The 15,924-nt window shown below is 41.8% G+C and overlaps 1 protein-coding gene across 6 annotated transcripts in view; it reads left to right on the top strand.

The window, feature by feature from the left end:
* Window positions 1-15,924, top strand: part of LOC139820646 (apoptosis-resistant E3 ubiquitin protein ligase 1) — a 61,695-nt gene that overhangs the window by 29,902 nt on the left and 15,869 nt on the right. For 2 of the 6 annotated variants that reach the window (XM_071791062.1, XM_071791060.1), the window contains exon 1: window positions 14,511-15,259. In XM_071791062.1, the coding sequence (XP_071647163.1) occupies window positions 15,232-15,259 (28 nt within the window). In that variant the 5' untranslated portion in view covers window positions 14,511-15,231. Of the gene's footprint in view, window positions 1-7,075; window positions 7,727-14,510; window positions 15,260-15,924 lie in introns of those variants that run through there. The other 4 variants (XM_071791056.1, XM_071791059.1, XM_071791057.1 and 1 more) reach the window with 4 other exon arrangements.

Below are 15,924 nucleotides of genomic sequence, written 5' to 3'. Positions count from 1 at the left end.
TATTTCTGTCTCTTTTTGCTGTCTCTCTCCCGGGAGAAATTCCGGAAGGAATTAAAGCGATGTAATTAGATGTTACGTTTTTCATGCTAGAATAGCTAGAAATTTAATGGCGTGGTATTAACCTTTTAGAATTCAAAGGGAATAACATTGAAAGAAACATTGTAAAAATTATCAAATCTTTATTTCGCGCGTCATAAATAATTCTGTCCGTTTTAACGTGGTAAAATTAAATTTATTAACAGTAAACTTTACACTTTCGAAATTTCTGAACATTTTCGAAAGAATAAAAATACACTTTTCTAGATTCGATAAAATCGCTCTCGTTGCTCCCATTAACGGCTTTCGTCTGACATAGAAGGAGAACTAAAAACGCGTGCGGTCGCGTTTGCTGATCGTTCCGCACGAAAGTATGGCAGTGGCCTGCGGGAAGATATTTCGTACGTAGATGCAGTTGCAAGTTGCTGCAACCGAATCGCCCCGGCGCGGCGCGGAATCCGCGGGCGATCATTCATCAACATCACTGTCAGCGGTCGCGCTAGTGAACCGTAGCAGAATCCTTGCGTGTACATACATGTGTATACATACACACGAGCACGTAACACGCATCAGCGTTCCCCAATCCTTACTATTAACCCACTTGCGTCTTTAACGTCAATACTCGGTCTAAGGATAGCCGGCAGCTGTACGACCGATTTTCCGCGCTTTGTCCGCGCCTACACTTGTAAAATCGAGAACACGGGATCCGCGGACAGTAAGTATCTCGTTCGCGATCTTCAATCGGCTCGGCTGATCGAATCGATCTGGTATCGAGCGATCCGAGACGACGCGTTTAACAACGCGAGCCGAGATCACGTTGGACGTGCGGAACGGCTCGTTTCAATTACGAATCCGCTCTTTTATTCTCCGAGCACGCCTATAATACCTGACCATTCGATTTATGCTCCTTGAGTTGCGTCTCCAGCAGGGTTTACGATGGCAAAAACGCCCCGCATGATATCCTATCCTCGCGAGCGACGCGACGAGTTGCGTCTTGCACGTTGAAGTCGATGAATTTTTGCTGAACAAGACTGCGGACGAGTCGAAGAAAGTTGATAAGTGTCTAAGCTAAGCGACTCATCTGAATGACGGTACGAGGTAGCACAGCCGGCGAACTGGCGATACCTTTTGACCGGATTGAATTTGAATGGACTCCATTATCTTCTATAATAAACGGCTCAGTCGCCGCCTAGCTGCCTTTCTTATACCGAGAAGCCGCCTTACATGGCTAGCTAGCTACGTATTTCCTCTCGTCTCAGCGTCCGTTGCTTTTGTTCACAACCTAATTTTGCGATCAATTGCGATCGACCCTCTTCCGCCGTGGTTCTCATCTCCGTCGTGAGAAATGTGAGGAGCCAGACCTCTTCAACTTGCACAGTGTGTTTAGTGGTAAATAATCAATAAATAAAATGCAATAAAATTTTAAATAACTTTATTGCATTGTAGGTAATACGATTTCTTAATGAGCTTCCCAGAAGCCAAACTGATCAACTACATTTCAAATTTCTTAAAATTACTGTCAAAACACATGATTAGTTTATAATCAATTTTCTGTATCTTTTATTTCATGGAGTTTATCCATTTGGCCTCTGTGAAAGACTCTGTATCTTTTACGAGAAGATAAAGTAAGCGGAATGAATTGTAAACTCAATGGTAATGTTCTTCGAAGCTTCAAAGTGTTAGTGAAAACGTCAAACAGTTCGCCACATCCGAATTAACTGCGCAAATAACGTGCACACTTCGCAGAAAGGAATAACCAGCCAGGACGCTTCTCAACGTTATTATGCGAGTTCTCAACGTATAATGCATTCTGCCGGTTTCTGACAGAGCAACTTGGACGAGCGAAAGCTATTTCCGCGCCCTCGATATACATATGCATGTTCGACCAGAAAGTTAATTTAATGACGTGAACGGAACGACCGTTGGCCTCTGCCAGAAGATGTGATCCACTTTGTTGGTATGTACACATGCACATCCATGAAACGTCGTAGATTTGTCGTAAGACACGTTATTTTGCTCATCAGACGAAATTATTGCAAGTTATCTTAATTTAATGGAGTTTTAATATGCAAGTTATAAAATATCTAATCGTATATGTATATGTATACTTCGAGATTATACGACGCGATTGAAATCTCAATTAAGACGGTAGAAGTGAATGTTTCCGCGACTTCGCGGAGTATAACGCTCTAATAAACGCCGTCTTTACGCCGGGTTTCGAATACTTTATGCGGGGAAATTACTGTTTTACATCGTCGGTTTTGTTGACGCGATGCGTCGTCTAAAAGTTGAAATCGAATGCCTGTTATCCGTATTCGTCTACGAGTTTCTAATCGTAAATCTTGCGGCTACGGACTTATGGTTAATACATGGTGCGTAAAGCATTTCGCGATCCGTGCGTTTACGGTTTTCCGACTGCCCAGTGCCCGAGGCGTGGCTATTAACCGCTCTAATTATACGCATGCCGATAAAACGGCGTTTCGGATTGATATAAGTACATTACGTAGCCACGCGCGCGAGCTCGAGTCGAGGTTGATATATACCATAAAATGTCGTTGTGTTATCCCGGTCCAGAGTATGAGATACCGTTAAACCAGACCGTCGTTAATTGATATCGATTTATAAATAGCTGAACGAAATTCAAGAATGCCCGCAAGAATAATGCACGAATAATTGCTTTAGCGATTTGTTTACGAATGATCCAGTTTTCTTGTTATTTAGAAGAGTCGAATAGCGAATTTATTTTCCTGTCAAGCAAGAGTGACAGAGCCGATAAGCAGGTTTGCATTTTGAGGTAGATTAAAAAGAATCACGAAGGATTAGAGCTTGGCAGACTGATTAGCACGATTTATTACTCTATAAGCCGGTTTCACCGATATTGGTTAACCTTAACCGATAGTTTAACTGCTTCCTGATCTCTCCTCCAGTTCTGTTTCTAGAAAGGAAGTAAAAAAAATCAGCATAACAACATAGTGCAAAAAAATATCGGTCATTCGAAATGATATGAGGAGAAAATTTCTCGTCGCCTGGCACAAATGAAAGTCCCATAAAAATGTCGCGTCTTTTAAATTCCACGTGCGCACCGCGTCCGGTTCTGTCGCGCGCGCGCACACGCTCGCTCGTTCTGTCTGTCTCTCGAAAGAACGTACATCTCGCGAGTACCGGGAGAAAATAAAACGCCTGGGCGTTGGGCAGGGAATAATATCTCTTGGCCGGATGCGACAGATAAATAATACGGGATGACAGAAAAAAAGAGCCGTGCACGCATGGCAGCCTCCTCTCTCATCCTCCTTCGTGGATTCGCGAATCTCCATGTATTAAATAAACATTTCGCCGATGTCAAAGACGGTTCCGGTCCCGTGCTCGTAACTTTACGCTCCGGATAGAACGACGAAATACGTCGCGAACAACTTTCTTCGCGGGACTAGATTGTCGCCCGAATAAATGCATAACTTTAATGAAAAATCGACGATTCAAGTGTAAGGTGGATTCAACTTTTTTTCAATTTCATATTTCATCAGATGTGTTCGTTGAGCGTAGGTTAATTCGATCGACGTTTCAACAAAAACCGATTAGCGGTGACGTAAACGGGCCTGACGGCTTTTTTTTGCGAAAAAGAGTATGCGCGTACGCACAGTTACACGATTCGATCGCGTCCCCTTCCCGTTTTTGCCTCATTGACATAATTACCGTCTCGCTCGGAGGAATACGCCTCGCGCGAGCACGAAATTCCCTCCTTTGGACCGAACGATAATTCCCCGCGATAATTATGAGGATGCCTAGGCACGCGTGTGCATCAATGTCACACTTGTGCAACGCACATCCGTAATCAGACACCTGAATCGCAGCCAAGATGGACGGCTCTAATCGCGCTGGTGCACGCCAACTAAAACCGCGACCGCACGGTTCGTGTCTGCTCGGTAAAGCCGCAAGACGCGTAATTTCGAAGCTCATTGTCAGTGTCGAGGACGAGCCCCAGTCAAAGGGTTTCTGAACTGAACCGATCGACCGCACGATCGCCGTGCCGGATTAACGCGCACCGGCGTTAACGTGGCAGCAATTTCTCGATCGAGCAACGTTGAATAGATTGAATTATCCATTGTGGATGTCGATTCCAACTCTGATCATCGAACCATTGGCTTACCCAGCCAATGGCTGAATCGCAAGGCCGAACGGACATATCGATATAGAGATGTCTTGCCGACACGCCACGTCGCGTTACGTTCTTGCTTCGCGGTACAGCGGCGCATTTTCTCGCTCGCAGCATTTGCGTAACGGCGCAACTGCCGCGGTTACCGTGATAATCACGTTCAATCTTAACACGCGATACATATTATGCCTCGTCGGCGCAGCGAGGCGCAATTTGCGCTTCTTTTCGGTTGTGTATCGCGCGCTTCGTACGTCGCTCCGTTCATTCCACTTATTATACCAATCTACTTTAATTCGCGCCACAATCAGATCCGCGGAGATAGCGCGTCGGAAGGGTCGCTGCCAAAATGTATTTCGCACGTCAGTGCCAAGTCGACGGAGCCGCGCGGTTTAACGGGCGATACGCGAGAGAATTAGCACGCCTGCTTGTCACTCTCGTCGAGAGTTTGTGCGAAATTTCGCGTAATTATCCGAAATTCTCGCGTGCGCTTACTCGCTCGCATCGCGTCGCGTACGTCGCGTCGTGCATTATTGTCGCATCCTCTTGACCACCCACTCGCAGTCGCTGCACCAGCGGATGCTCAGCGATGACACTTGGACGCGGATTAAATTACGCCCAATTCGCTTAAGACATTTCGCCGTCTCAAATCTGCTTACAGCTCACGTCCACGCCGCGTCTGAAATAAGATCCTATAAGAGATAAAAGCACAGGTATATAACAGAGACTGGTGCGCTCGGTGCGCTTTTCGCTTTTGAGCGCTTCGCCTTTTTAAAGCGAGGGAAAATAGTGGCAGATGCATTTCACGCGGCCAAAGTTTTTACGAGGAGGCACAGATCGATGAAACGTGTGATAATGCCGCTAGAATATCGCACTGTACCCGCGCGGCTGCGTATATAATTTGCATGTTTTGCCGATTCGCCTGCGGCGAACCGATACTTCGAAGCCGCTCTCACCGTGCCTGATCTACTTAATACATTATTTCCCCCATATTGCGATCTTCTCTCATTTGGTTCCACGCTATCGAACGATGTAGACCGTATTCCGATTCGACGATATATAGCAATTATAGCGAACATATTGAATAGTTGTATATCGATATGTCGAATATATATATCATTAAAATGTATGTATCTAATTATTATATTTATATATTTATATTTTGGAATTATAAGAGACACACAGTGTGTGCTTTATAGCTAAATAGGACAATGTTTTCAATTATCGTCACGAATTGATCGATATGGGTATTATCACACACACGTTCGAAAAGTTTTCTCAAAACCGAGAAATTTCCTGGGTAATTCTACAGGAGAGGAGTGGAATGTTCGTCTTGACGTCATATAGCGTGGGAATGTTAGACACAGATGTTCGAGGTTGTATAAAACTTGGTTAACATAGAAGCTGCGTGAAAACGGCACATGCGGTCAAATTAGCGACGACACGGTCGAATATACGCGCAGTCACCAGCCTAGAATACACGTGCGCCGCGTCGGCGAACACGAGACACGAGGACGATCGTGCATGGCATTCGCTGCGATCCACCAGTCTCAGCCGGGGTCCGGGGTACCGACTACCGACTTTTACGCCTAGTCTGCCGAGAACTCGGTCGCATTCGACATTCGACGGTGCATTCGGCGAATGCGACGATGCCGGGAAGAGAGCACCGCGCTTCGTACGTGCGCCCTTTTCGTAACCGTTAATTCTGCCTCCTTTATCGGACACGAGTGAAAAACGAGATTCACCCATTACGCCCCAGCAACCAATTTACAACATCGTTCCGTGTATCGAATCGGGAGCATCAAAACTCGTTCCGGCGAGAGAATCTTTAACAACCGCGTAAAAGGGGGACCTTCGTCTCCCTTATTGCGAGCGCGGATTTTTATTTTAATTATAATTATCTGTTTCATTAAACCGGTTAAAATCTGTTATCGACCTCGGAAATAATTCCATTCTTAAACGATTCTTGTCTTGCTGAAATTATGGGGAAGGTGGTTTATGATCGATTTAGGAAAATTCTATATTATATCTATTGTAAGAATTTTATTTTGAAATCTGAATGAATTATGTAGATCGTTTAAAGTGAGCTTATTATATCCTCTCGTCGTCAGTAAAATTACGCCACAGCTGAATTTTTTCTTTTGTTAATTAAGCATTAAACTCCAAAATTTAATCAGTTACAACGCATGGATACAATAGAATTATAATGTATTATTATTATATATTAATTCTTTCTCTCCCCGTAATACAGTCGAAATATCTTCCAATTTTGTTATTTTATCGATCAAGTTGAGACTGAGTGGTTAAAAATTGAGCACAATGTCTCGCGATGTCGCCCGTGTGAGAAATCTATATTGACGATTTGAACTTCAACGTCTGGTTTATCCACGGTTGGCAAATTTCTTTCTCTTCTCTGTCGTAGAACAAACCATATTTATTTATAATTTTATTTTGTATCTAGATATCATGAAACCACAGATGTATATCTATAAAAACACCAGAATAATAATTAATTATAAAATTAATATTATATTGTAAATTAATCATCTAGATTTTAACAGTCACGCGATTTTCATAAAATTGTTCATCTTTAAGAATACCTTATTCCGGTGATCTTTGTTAAATATTTATTTAAATACATCGCAAGAATTGTTAATTATTTTTTATTGTGCATACATTAAATTCATGATATATGATGGTAAATATTATCGTGCAAAGTTGCAAACACATTTAAGCATAAAATTATAGAAGAAATGACGGAAACAGAGGTAAATACGAAAACATAATTGAAAATCGGAATAATATTTTACGATTTATTCGGATACTTTGCCTTTCACGCGCGCTCCGATTTGAGAAATTCCCTATCGCGCCTCTCCAGCTCTCCAGTCTCTCCACCTGTCGCTCCATATCTGCAATTCTGCAGTTCCCTCAACGGCGTACCGCTGCATGCGTATTGTTCCAGCGTAAAGTTGCGCGCGAGTATCACGGTGGTGTCGGAGGCCGCGTGCGGCAAGAGAACGGCTCCCGCGAAAATGTGGTAAGCCGATTTTACGCCGGGACGAGACTGATCGGCTCGCGATCAGCTGATCGGCCGGCGCGGCGCCCACGCTTGTTTACAAACACCGCGGCGCACCTAACCTCCAATTCCTACGCGTTAACCTGTCAGTTTCGACGTTCAGCAAATCAGCACGCGGCACCGGGAGCAGCCGACTGTCAGTCGTCGATGATGGAATCGCGCGGAGATTCGTGAGATCGTCGCGGGCAACGTTTCGCCGAGTGTCCGCCGAAAAATCGCAATCCGGTAACCGACCGATCGCCCGTACTCGACGTTCCTTTTTCCTCGTTGTAGATGCACTCCACGGGCAATGGCACGATGGTCGACGGTGCTATCCGGGGTGTTCTTGGCTCTTTCCATGGTTCTCTCCCTGGGAAAGCTGTTGATGCTCGCCGCAGGGACCGGAAGTAATGGGGAACTCACGGAGGCGGACCAGTGGCTTACCGACATCGGCCTCGCGCAGTATCGCCCGCTCTTTAAGAAGCAAGGTAAGAGTATCCGTTTCATTATCACAGATTTTCGATTAGCGGGATCTCTGCCGCCGCAGCCTTTCAGTTATCAAGACAATTATCGTATATCTCTAATATCGAACTGTCAGCATTGTCAAAAGAGATCTTTGACAAATCTTTTGATTCATAAAGAGATGTGAACTAACAAATTACTGTATCTTAATAAAACGTTTAAATATTGGATTGTTGGAAAAATTTAAAATAATTTTTAATAGGTGGTATTTCATTTGAACACACTGCATATGACCTTTTAATGCGTTTTTAATAAATAAACGAGGCAGATCGTTGAATTTCGACGATTTTGCATAACTTCCAAAGAGAAAGGAAATAAAATTAATTTATAATAAATTTAATAATTCAATGTTTTTTTTTTTAATTAAATTACAAAGGCAAAAATTATTGCACGAACATCAAAGAGGATGATAATCGGAATGATGCTGAAATTAAATGTCAGCTGTTATTTTAAAACGAATGAAATGAATTAAACGCTATTTTGTAGCAAAAACCTGTTATTTTTATTAGCACAAAATATATATTTCTTTACGCTATAGCAATAACAAGATATATTTATAATCTTTGGTTCGAATCTCTGCGTTTCTTGCAGAATTATAAAAAATATATATAAATCAAACAATCACAATTATTAAGTAAAAACAGTCAATTACAATTACCTTGCAAATAAATATATTTTGTGTCTGAAAATGGTTTTCTCTCGTATCGAGATTTACAACGACAGATTGCCAATTAATATGAAGTAATTTCTACGTGCGTAATATCCTGAAATAGCACGTATTTTAAGATACGCATCTACAGTTGCGCAAAAATTCTACTTGTCACTCGCGTGCGCAACCGTTGCGTATAATATAAGTCGAGCAGCTTTGCGATTTCAACTACCCACGAATGCACCCGCTTGGCACAGATGACACGTATATTAACGCAATAATTCTTTCTTTAACGATTGACGCTATGTCGCATAAACTGCCACTCATTGATCGTCACTGAACATCATCGTAGTTGTGCATTATTTTGCGCATCGTTTGATGAATAGTTTAATGTCATAAATTTTTGGAAAATTTTATACGTTTTTAACGTAAAGTCTCTTGGTAAACGAAACGATAAATACTTTACACTGACGTTTTACGTAGAATTACGTGTAGCAATATGATATGCGTTGAGGTAGTATATTATGCTGTAATGGATGTTACAGAGGATGATATATATATATCATCCAGAGCTAATTATCATACGATATTATCTGTTAATGTCTAACAGTGCGCTGTAATTTTCTTTAAAAGCAATTTTTTGAGAAAACGCGCGATTTTTAAGTACAAAGAAATAATATTTCCAAAACTATTGAGTTTAGAAAAATTAATCTTAACAGTTTTGTAAAAGTTACAAAATTTTGGGTATAATTATAAATTTAATATACAACTTAAAACATATTCCATTAAAATAGGAACAAAATTTTACAACCTGAGTGTAGCTGCTTTTATACAAGTTGTACATTTTACTACGTAATGAAAATTATAATATTAAGATAGTAATCTCAAGATGTAATAGTTTCTTTCCGGATTTCTTTCACTAATACTTTTGCGATCACCGTTAATTGGACGTTATAATGAGATGATTAATGAGGATTATGCTTGTCATATTACTTTCGTGTTATTGCGAGCTGTTGATGTAAATTACATTAACTCCTCTCGCGAGTGCATAAGACGATAACGGACATTTATTATTTTGACGTAAAGATTTATCGTTCGGCACAAAGCCAATTCCTCTGCGGGCATCATTCCGGATACTATCGATTACTCCTGCCTTGCCAAATTTGATCTGCCGTCTTCGTGATGAGCTGCAGCTGCTCCTTTCATGCAGACTCAGCGTGTAACATAGATATCATCCTAGAGAAATCCTGACTGAATTTCATTTCCATCTATACATTCAAAGTATTTATATTGAATTTGCAGCCACTTGTTAAAATTCACTTCGAAATCAACGCTTTTAATTTTATGTTACAAGTGTTATTAATACAAAAAAAATTTAGAATTTAAACTTCGAATCTATCTCGATGAATGTTGCAATAGTATTGGCAGTAATGGAACATCGCGATTGTCGCAATACGTCACCGGAGAAAGATTAATTACCGGGATCCAGAAATTTCAGGGTCACCGAGACGAGATATCGACTCGCCGAACTTCCTCGTGGAAAAAGAGCGAAATCTGTTATCGCCGCGACATCTCCGCGTATATTTTCGATATACCGTAAAAGTTATCCGCGACTTTCCTTCGGAGTACTCGCGGCGAAAGATTCGATATCCGATTGTTGCCGAAGTTCGCGAGTGGCTGTTAGCTGTTACAAGGAGGAAGCGCATCCGCGCTCCATTAATCTCGCGGAGTGGGCTGCGTCTCTCCAGACCTCGAGATTAATCGCCACGCATCAGCGACGATATACGGATCATCGTTGAGACGCTCGTTTTTCCGCGCTGCTTCCACGCTCTATCTCGAGTCCGGAAGGAGGCCGTTGATAAAGCGATAAATCAGCGGCATTGCCCGATCTTTTATCGTCTGAATCGTCTCGACCGACGGTCAAGAATATCGGCGCTCGCACACGTTCTCGCGGATCGTGCACTTTGTGTATATATCTCGTTATCGACGATTCACAAAGGGACGAGGCCCAGTCGTCCAACCACATGTTTAATGCTGATCAAGCTTGGCGTCGGCCGTCCGCGATTTCTTTCGGCACATATTGATTGCAAAATTATCGCCCAGCCCAGACGAGGCGGAAGTCCTTGATTCTTTATCGCGCGCGAATCTTTCGGTTGTGGCGCAGTTGAACGAAATCTCGTAACAAACAGATAAGAAAAAGATGAAATATATTCAATTTTTGGTGCGCAAGAAGTATAGTTCGTAACCTATAACGCGAGATATTTCTAGCACAGAGAAGAAACAATATTGTAACGTATCGACACGCCCGTATCTCATTGATGATTTAGCGCGAGTTATTATTACTATCGGCAAGCACACTACACTGTTAACGTGTCCTATCCACTAACCGATAAATGGCATTTACCTAATGGGGTGGCTCTTCTGATAGCTGATAATGGATGTTGCGCTAAATTAATCGATGTACGTGGGAAACTATCGCCACAAAGAAAAGCAACGAAAAAGCACTCGAAACTCCATCAATGATTAATGTATCCTGACAAATGTGACATGCAAATAGATATTGATTATTTCTTGAAATTAAATTTAAACATTTTATATATAGACATAGACAGATAAAAGGGACATAGTAGTAGAAAGATTCTAGTAGACATAGTCGTTTGTTAGTGGTTCTCCGTAGTCCAACAATTCTCAAGTATTATTATTAAAGCAGTACATCGTCGTGTTCTCGAGCCAGCGCCTAAAGCGGAATACACTTCAGGCGCGAGTTTCGGTGCTCCTGACCGCAACCGCCAACCGTTTTGTGGCGAAAGAAATCTAGAGCACCGAAAGTTCTCTATGGTTAGTGAGTGCGGAATAGCGAGGAAGCCTTGAAAATGAATAATGAATGTACACGCGGCATTCGGACTCATCGATCCACACGGGAGTGGATGTCGTCGGACATGCACTACCATTCGTTTCGATCGCTTTCAACAATCGATTCCTCGTCGACCGCGCGAAAGTATGTTTACAAGCTCCTTGTACGCGCTTGTTGAAGCGGATATTTTGGTTTGCTGCCGCACTTGGCAGCGGAAAATACTGATCGAATTAATATCGATAAAATCGCGAAGAAATTTTGAAGAAAATTGAGAACATTAATTTCCGCGATGTTTTAATTATTATGTTACAATCAAGATATAAGTCAAAATTATAAATATTGGCGTTATTATGTTAATAAGTAAAAGTATTTGCTTGATAAAAGACCATTTTATTACAATTGAAGAGAAATTGGAAATTGGCTTTTCACTATTAATTAGCTCCACAATTAAACCGCTATTAATTAGTTCGAATAGATCAAGATGGTATATTGCATTTGCTATATCGAGGCAATCAAATAATTGTGTACAGTATTGTATACAGAGAGCATTGTTATCGCTGATAGTCGTAAATTAACATCGCATTGCATTCGAGAAATTCGAGGAACTTTAAGATCTTCGATACTTTTACGTTACCTAAATAGTTTCGTCGCTACTTGACAAGGAACAGTTTGCAATTATCGAGAAAAATACATGATCGAACTCCAATTTCCATCGGCAAGTTGGTTGAAAACCAATATCGCAGTACGTCCGAATGATGTTCCGATGGGCAGCTGATACTTCTACGCTGAAGTACGACATCGGACTCGAACGTTTTTATCCTCGACGAAATTACAATCTCCGGACTTTTCCGTACGCGAAATGTCAGAGGAATTACGTGTCTGGAACTCATCAAAGCGCAGGCATTCTATAATCGAGTTACTTCAAAAGGTCTCGATATTAAAATGAAAATTGTCGAAAGCTTTAAAACGGTAAGAAACAATTCTCGGTGAATTTAGGAGAAGTAAGACTGAGAATATTTGAGATTATAAGTTGTTTTTGTGTTGATACTTATGATAATTTAACGATTTGTTAAAAATATTATCAAAAGTATGCTGCCAAAAATATATTTTTTCTTTTGCTTATGGAGGTTGTAAGGAAAATCAGAAATGTTAAAAATTGCATCAAATTTAAAACATATGCTTTTATAAATAATGTCAGTGTGTGAATTTAAATCCTTAAATCGCAGGAAACTTTGTATTTGTTTCCAGGGACATTTGAGTATCTATCTTATTAGTAATAATAGTGTTTTTAACTCGTTATGGTTTAAAAAAAAAATGATTCTAAGTATTAAGAAAAATTAGACAACTTTGCTATCATTTTGTTACTTATATTATATGTATTTAAATCATAATTATTTTGATCAAATCACTTTCTTCTTGAAATCATTGAGCATATTATAAAAAAAAGTATCAGATCCAATTCAGCTTCCAAAATATTTGACTCTATTGATTATATGTATACGTATAAAGTCTGCTGTACAAATGCGGTTTATCTCGTAAAACCTGAAATCCAGTTTTGAAAATTTTATATCAGAGAAGATCAGATTTCTGGTAGAAATAGAAAGCTTTTATCTTTTTTGAATTTTATTTAGTGACCTCTCAATCATCTCTTATTCTTTCTGGCGAGGAATCCTTTATTTATTATATACGTGTATTGCATTCGTACTGCGGGTTAGGAGGTATATTATCTCAAATGTTTTCTATACAATAGTTGAAAGTTGGCAGCCGAGATTTAGCGAGAGAACTCGTGTCGTCCTACTTAGCGAGAATCCTTTCTTGTTTTCCGTAAGAAGCGAAATGCATCTCCGTACCTGGCATTAAAGTTCTCTCTCGTGAAGCATCCTATGCACGATACAAAAGAAACCGACGTCGCAACATCCTCGAAAGTCAAATATCGAGAAAGTTAATAGCGTAAGGACGTAGCTTTTAAGTAATTAACGTTAAGTTCCCGAGGCAAAAGTTCTCGCCCCGCTTTTGTCCCCTTGATACGCCACAAATTTCACTGGAAATTCATCGCACGACAAAAAGTAAAAGTAAAACAATTTTTAATACCGTAAAATTGTGCAATCGCCAGATTGTACTTTCAGAATTTTACTTCGTTCCCTTCGTTCGTTCGATAAAGGACATTGTTGCAAAGAAAAATTCACGAAAAGGTCGACGTCTGCGTCTCTATCGAATCTACTTTGTTGTGTAAGCTCGTTCGTAAAATGGATTCATCCTCCCTGGCATCTTTCATCGGGTTGTTACTGAAATATCTTACAGAAGAGTCGAACTCGTATGACGTTTCGCTTGGCAATGCTCCCCGACAATTGTTCGATTTTCGCGAATGTCGATTTCAATCCAGTCACGTGCCTGACAGTGCTCTCGCATCAGCGGCGCATCCTCGTTGAACTGCGGTGCTTTTCAGGACACGTTTTACATGTCTGTCGCGTCCGTTTATGTCATCGGTTTGGTGGAATTCGTTATTCATTACAGCAAAATACGTACGATGGGACGACGAGAACTTGCGATGACAAGAAATATTAATTTTAAAGTTCGTTTAGGAACAGTTTTATAACCGTTAAAAAAGATATTCAAACTGATGTAAAGTATATAAAGAAATAACCGACTGAACTTTTCCAGCATGTTTGATAAGTCACTTTATATCAAGGCTATAATATATTGTATATACATATTTGATGTAAAGAGACTTGCCAAACGTGTTGGAAAAGTTTAGTCGGTTACCTTGCGGGATATTTGTTTGGCACATGTTATTCGCTGTTATATACGGAGAATCTCATATACTCCACTATCTATATATGTAGCCTGCGCTCGAGAATTGTTTTTCATCGTTCCCATTTCGAAAATTCCACCGCACTCTTTTTTTCAGTTGACCATCGATTTTTCCAAATACCGAGGCGCGTGACAATCGAGACGCGTACACACGCGTCACGTGCGGTGTTACAATCGGGAACACAGCGTGATGCAGGGAATGGGGCGTGGGTCACGAGGGGGTGATGGGGTCGAGAGTGGCCGTGGCACGACGACACCTCGAAGATGGGAGAGTCGTTCGAAAGACGACAAGAGTAGGTCGACGGCGTGGTGTCTCCCGCCGGAGGGTAAAGCCAGAGAAGGGTGGCGTGGTCCTCTCGCTCGTGGTGGGGTTGGCGTGGCGCGGAGGGTTGGCTCCGGCCGCGTAATCGCATCGCATGCAGTGGCCTGGCGTGGGTTCGCGCGAGCGCGTCGCATCGGCAATCGCGAATCTACATCGCCGGAGGGACGTTTGTTGAATCCTTGCCCCGAGGTTTATATAGCGTGTCCCATAGATTTTTCACCCCTCCGGATCTCGTCTTCGTTTATCGTCACTCTCGGTCTCTCTCATCCTCCGCATTCACGCACGCGGGACATTATGCTCGCGGCCGACGAGCGCGTTGTCCACGATAGAAACGGCGTCCTTATCAACGGTGAGGCTGCGAGCGAGTCCCGATCAGCTGGCCGCGCGGAAAGCCTTTGACACCCTGGTGGTCAGCCCGACTTTTAGCGCGACACCCACCACCAGTGGAATCCAGTCGATCATAGGAGCGACTTGCGTCTTCGGAAGGTGCAACCGCGGTGCATCTTTATCCCCACCTCTCGCCTTCCCGCCTTTCAGAGCCTCTCTCGCATCTCGTCTCGACCTAAATCTCATAGATCTCATTGTTCACACGGATCTCTCACCCTCCTCTGCGAGAACTATTCTCGCGAGTGGAGTACCTACCGGTCGTGATCTCGTAAGTGTGAATTTTCTCGGTTTAAAATAAAATCTCTTTTCCTCCGCTTGTCCTCTCGTCTGCCTGTCTTTCTATCTGTCTCCTCGGAAACAAATTGCCCTCCTCTTCTTTTCACTTGGCGCCGTCGGAAATTTCGATAGCGCTTGAAATCGAATTCGAGAGTTCTTCGCAGGGGGAGAGATGGAAGCCGCCGTCGTTCGTTTGAACCGTAAGTTTACCACTGTGCTCGCCGCATCCGCTCGTATCAAACAGCTCACTTCTTCACAGCACACGGCATACATTTCCGCACTGTTGACACCAAGCCACTAAACTTGCACCCGCTGTCACAAACATCACCAGAGTTAATCTGGAAGAAGATTCCGCTCCTTCATTCCACGTCGCTTCCCATTCTTTGTGAAGTCACATCATAATGATTGTTGCTAAAGAACGAGATCTAATTTACCTTTTTTTTTTTTTTATTCACTTTATCACATTAATTAGCAGATTTATACTACGGATCACATTCATATAGCACGGGATTGAGACATATTGAAATGGAAGAAATCAGGACAGATGATTTACCGCGTATACCTTTGCTCCGTTTAAATTTACTCGGAACGGCAAATCGAATATCTTTTTACTCTTTGGTTTGAAGGCGTTTATTTTTCTAACATTTTCTTAAATTCCTTTCGCTGCGATAGAGTACTTTACGATCCACTTAAGGCAACACTTAATTCGCGCCGCGACTCGTCTTCGATAGTAGAAGGAACCTTGCACATATAAAATTTCGTTGAAAGGAAACAGCTAATGCTTTTATTGTTTCTGATATATGGACCGTATTTAAGTTACGATGAAAGTTCTTGAGTACGAAATAATGCAATCGGTGGTTTTACT

The sequence above is a fragment of the Temnothorax longispinosus genome, chromosome 10 (genome assembly GCF_030848805.1).
Source record: "Temnothorax longispinosus isolate EJ_2023e chromosome 10, Tlon_JGU_v1, whole genome shotgun sequence".
NCBI lineage: Eukaryota > Metazoa > Arthropoda > Insecta > Hymenoptera > Formicidae > Temnothorax > Temnothorax longispinosus.
This window is presented reverse-complemented; position numbering and strand designations above follow the sequence as displayed.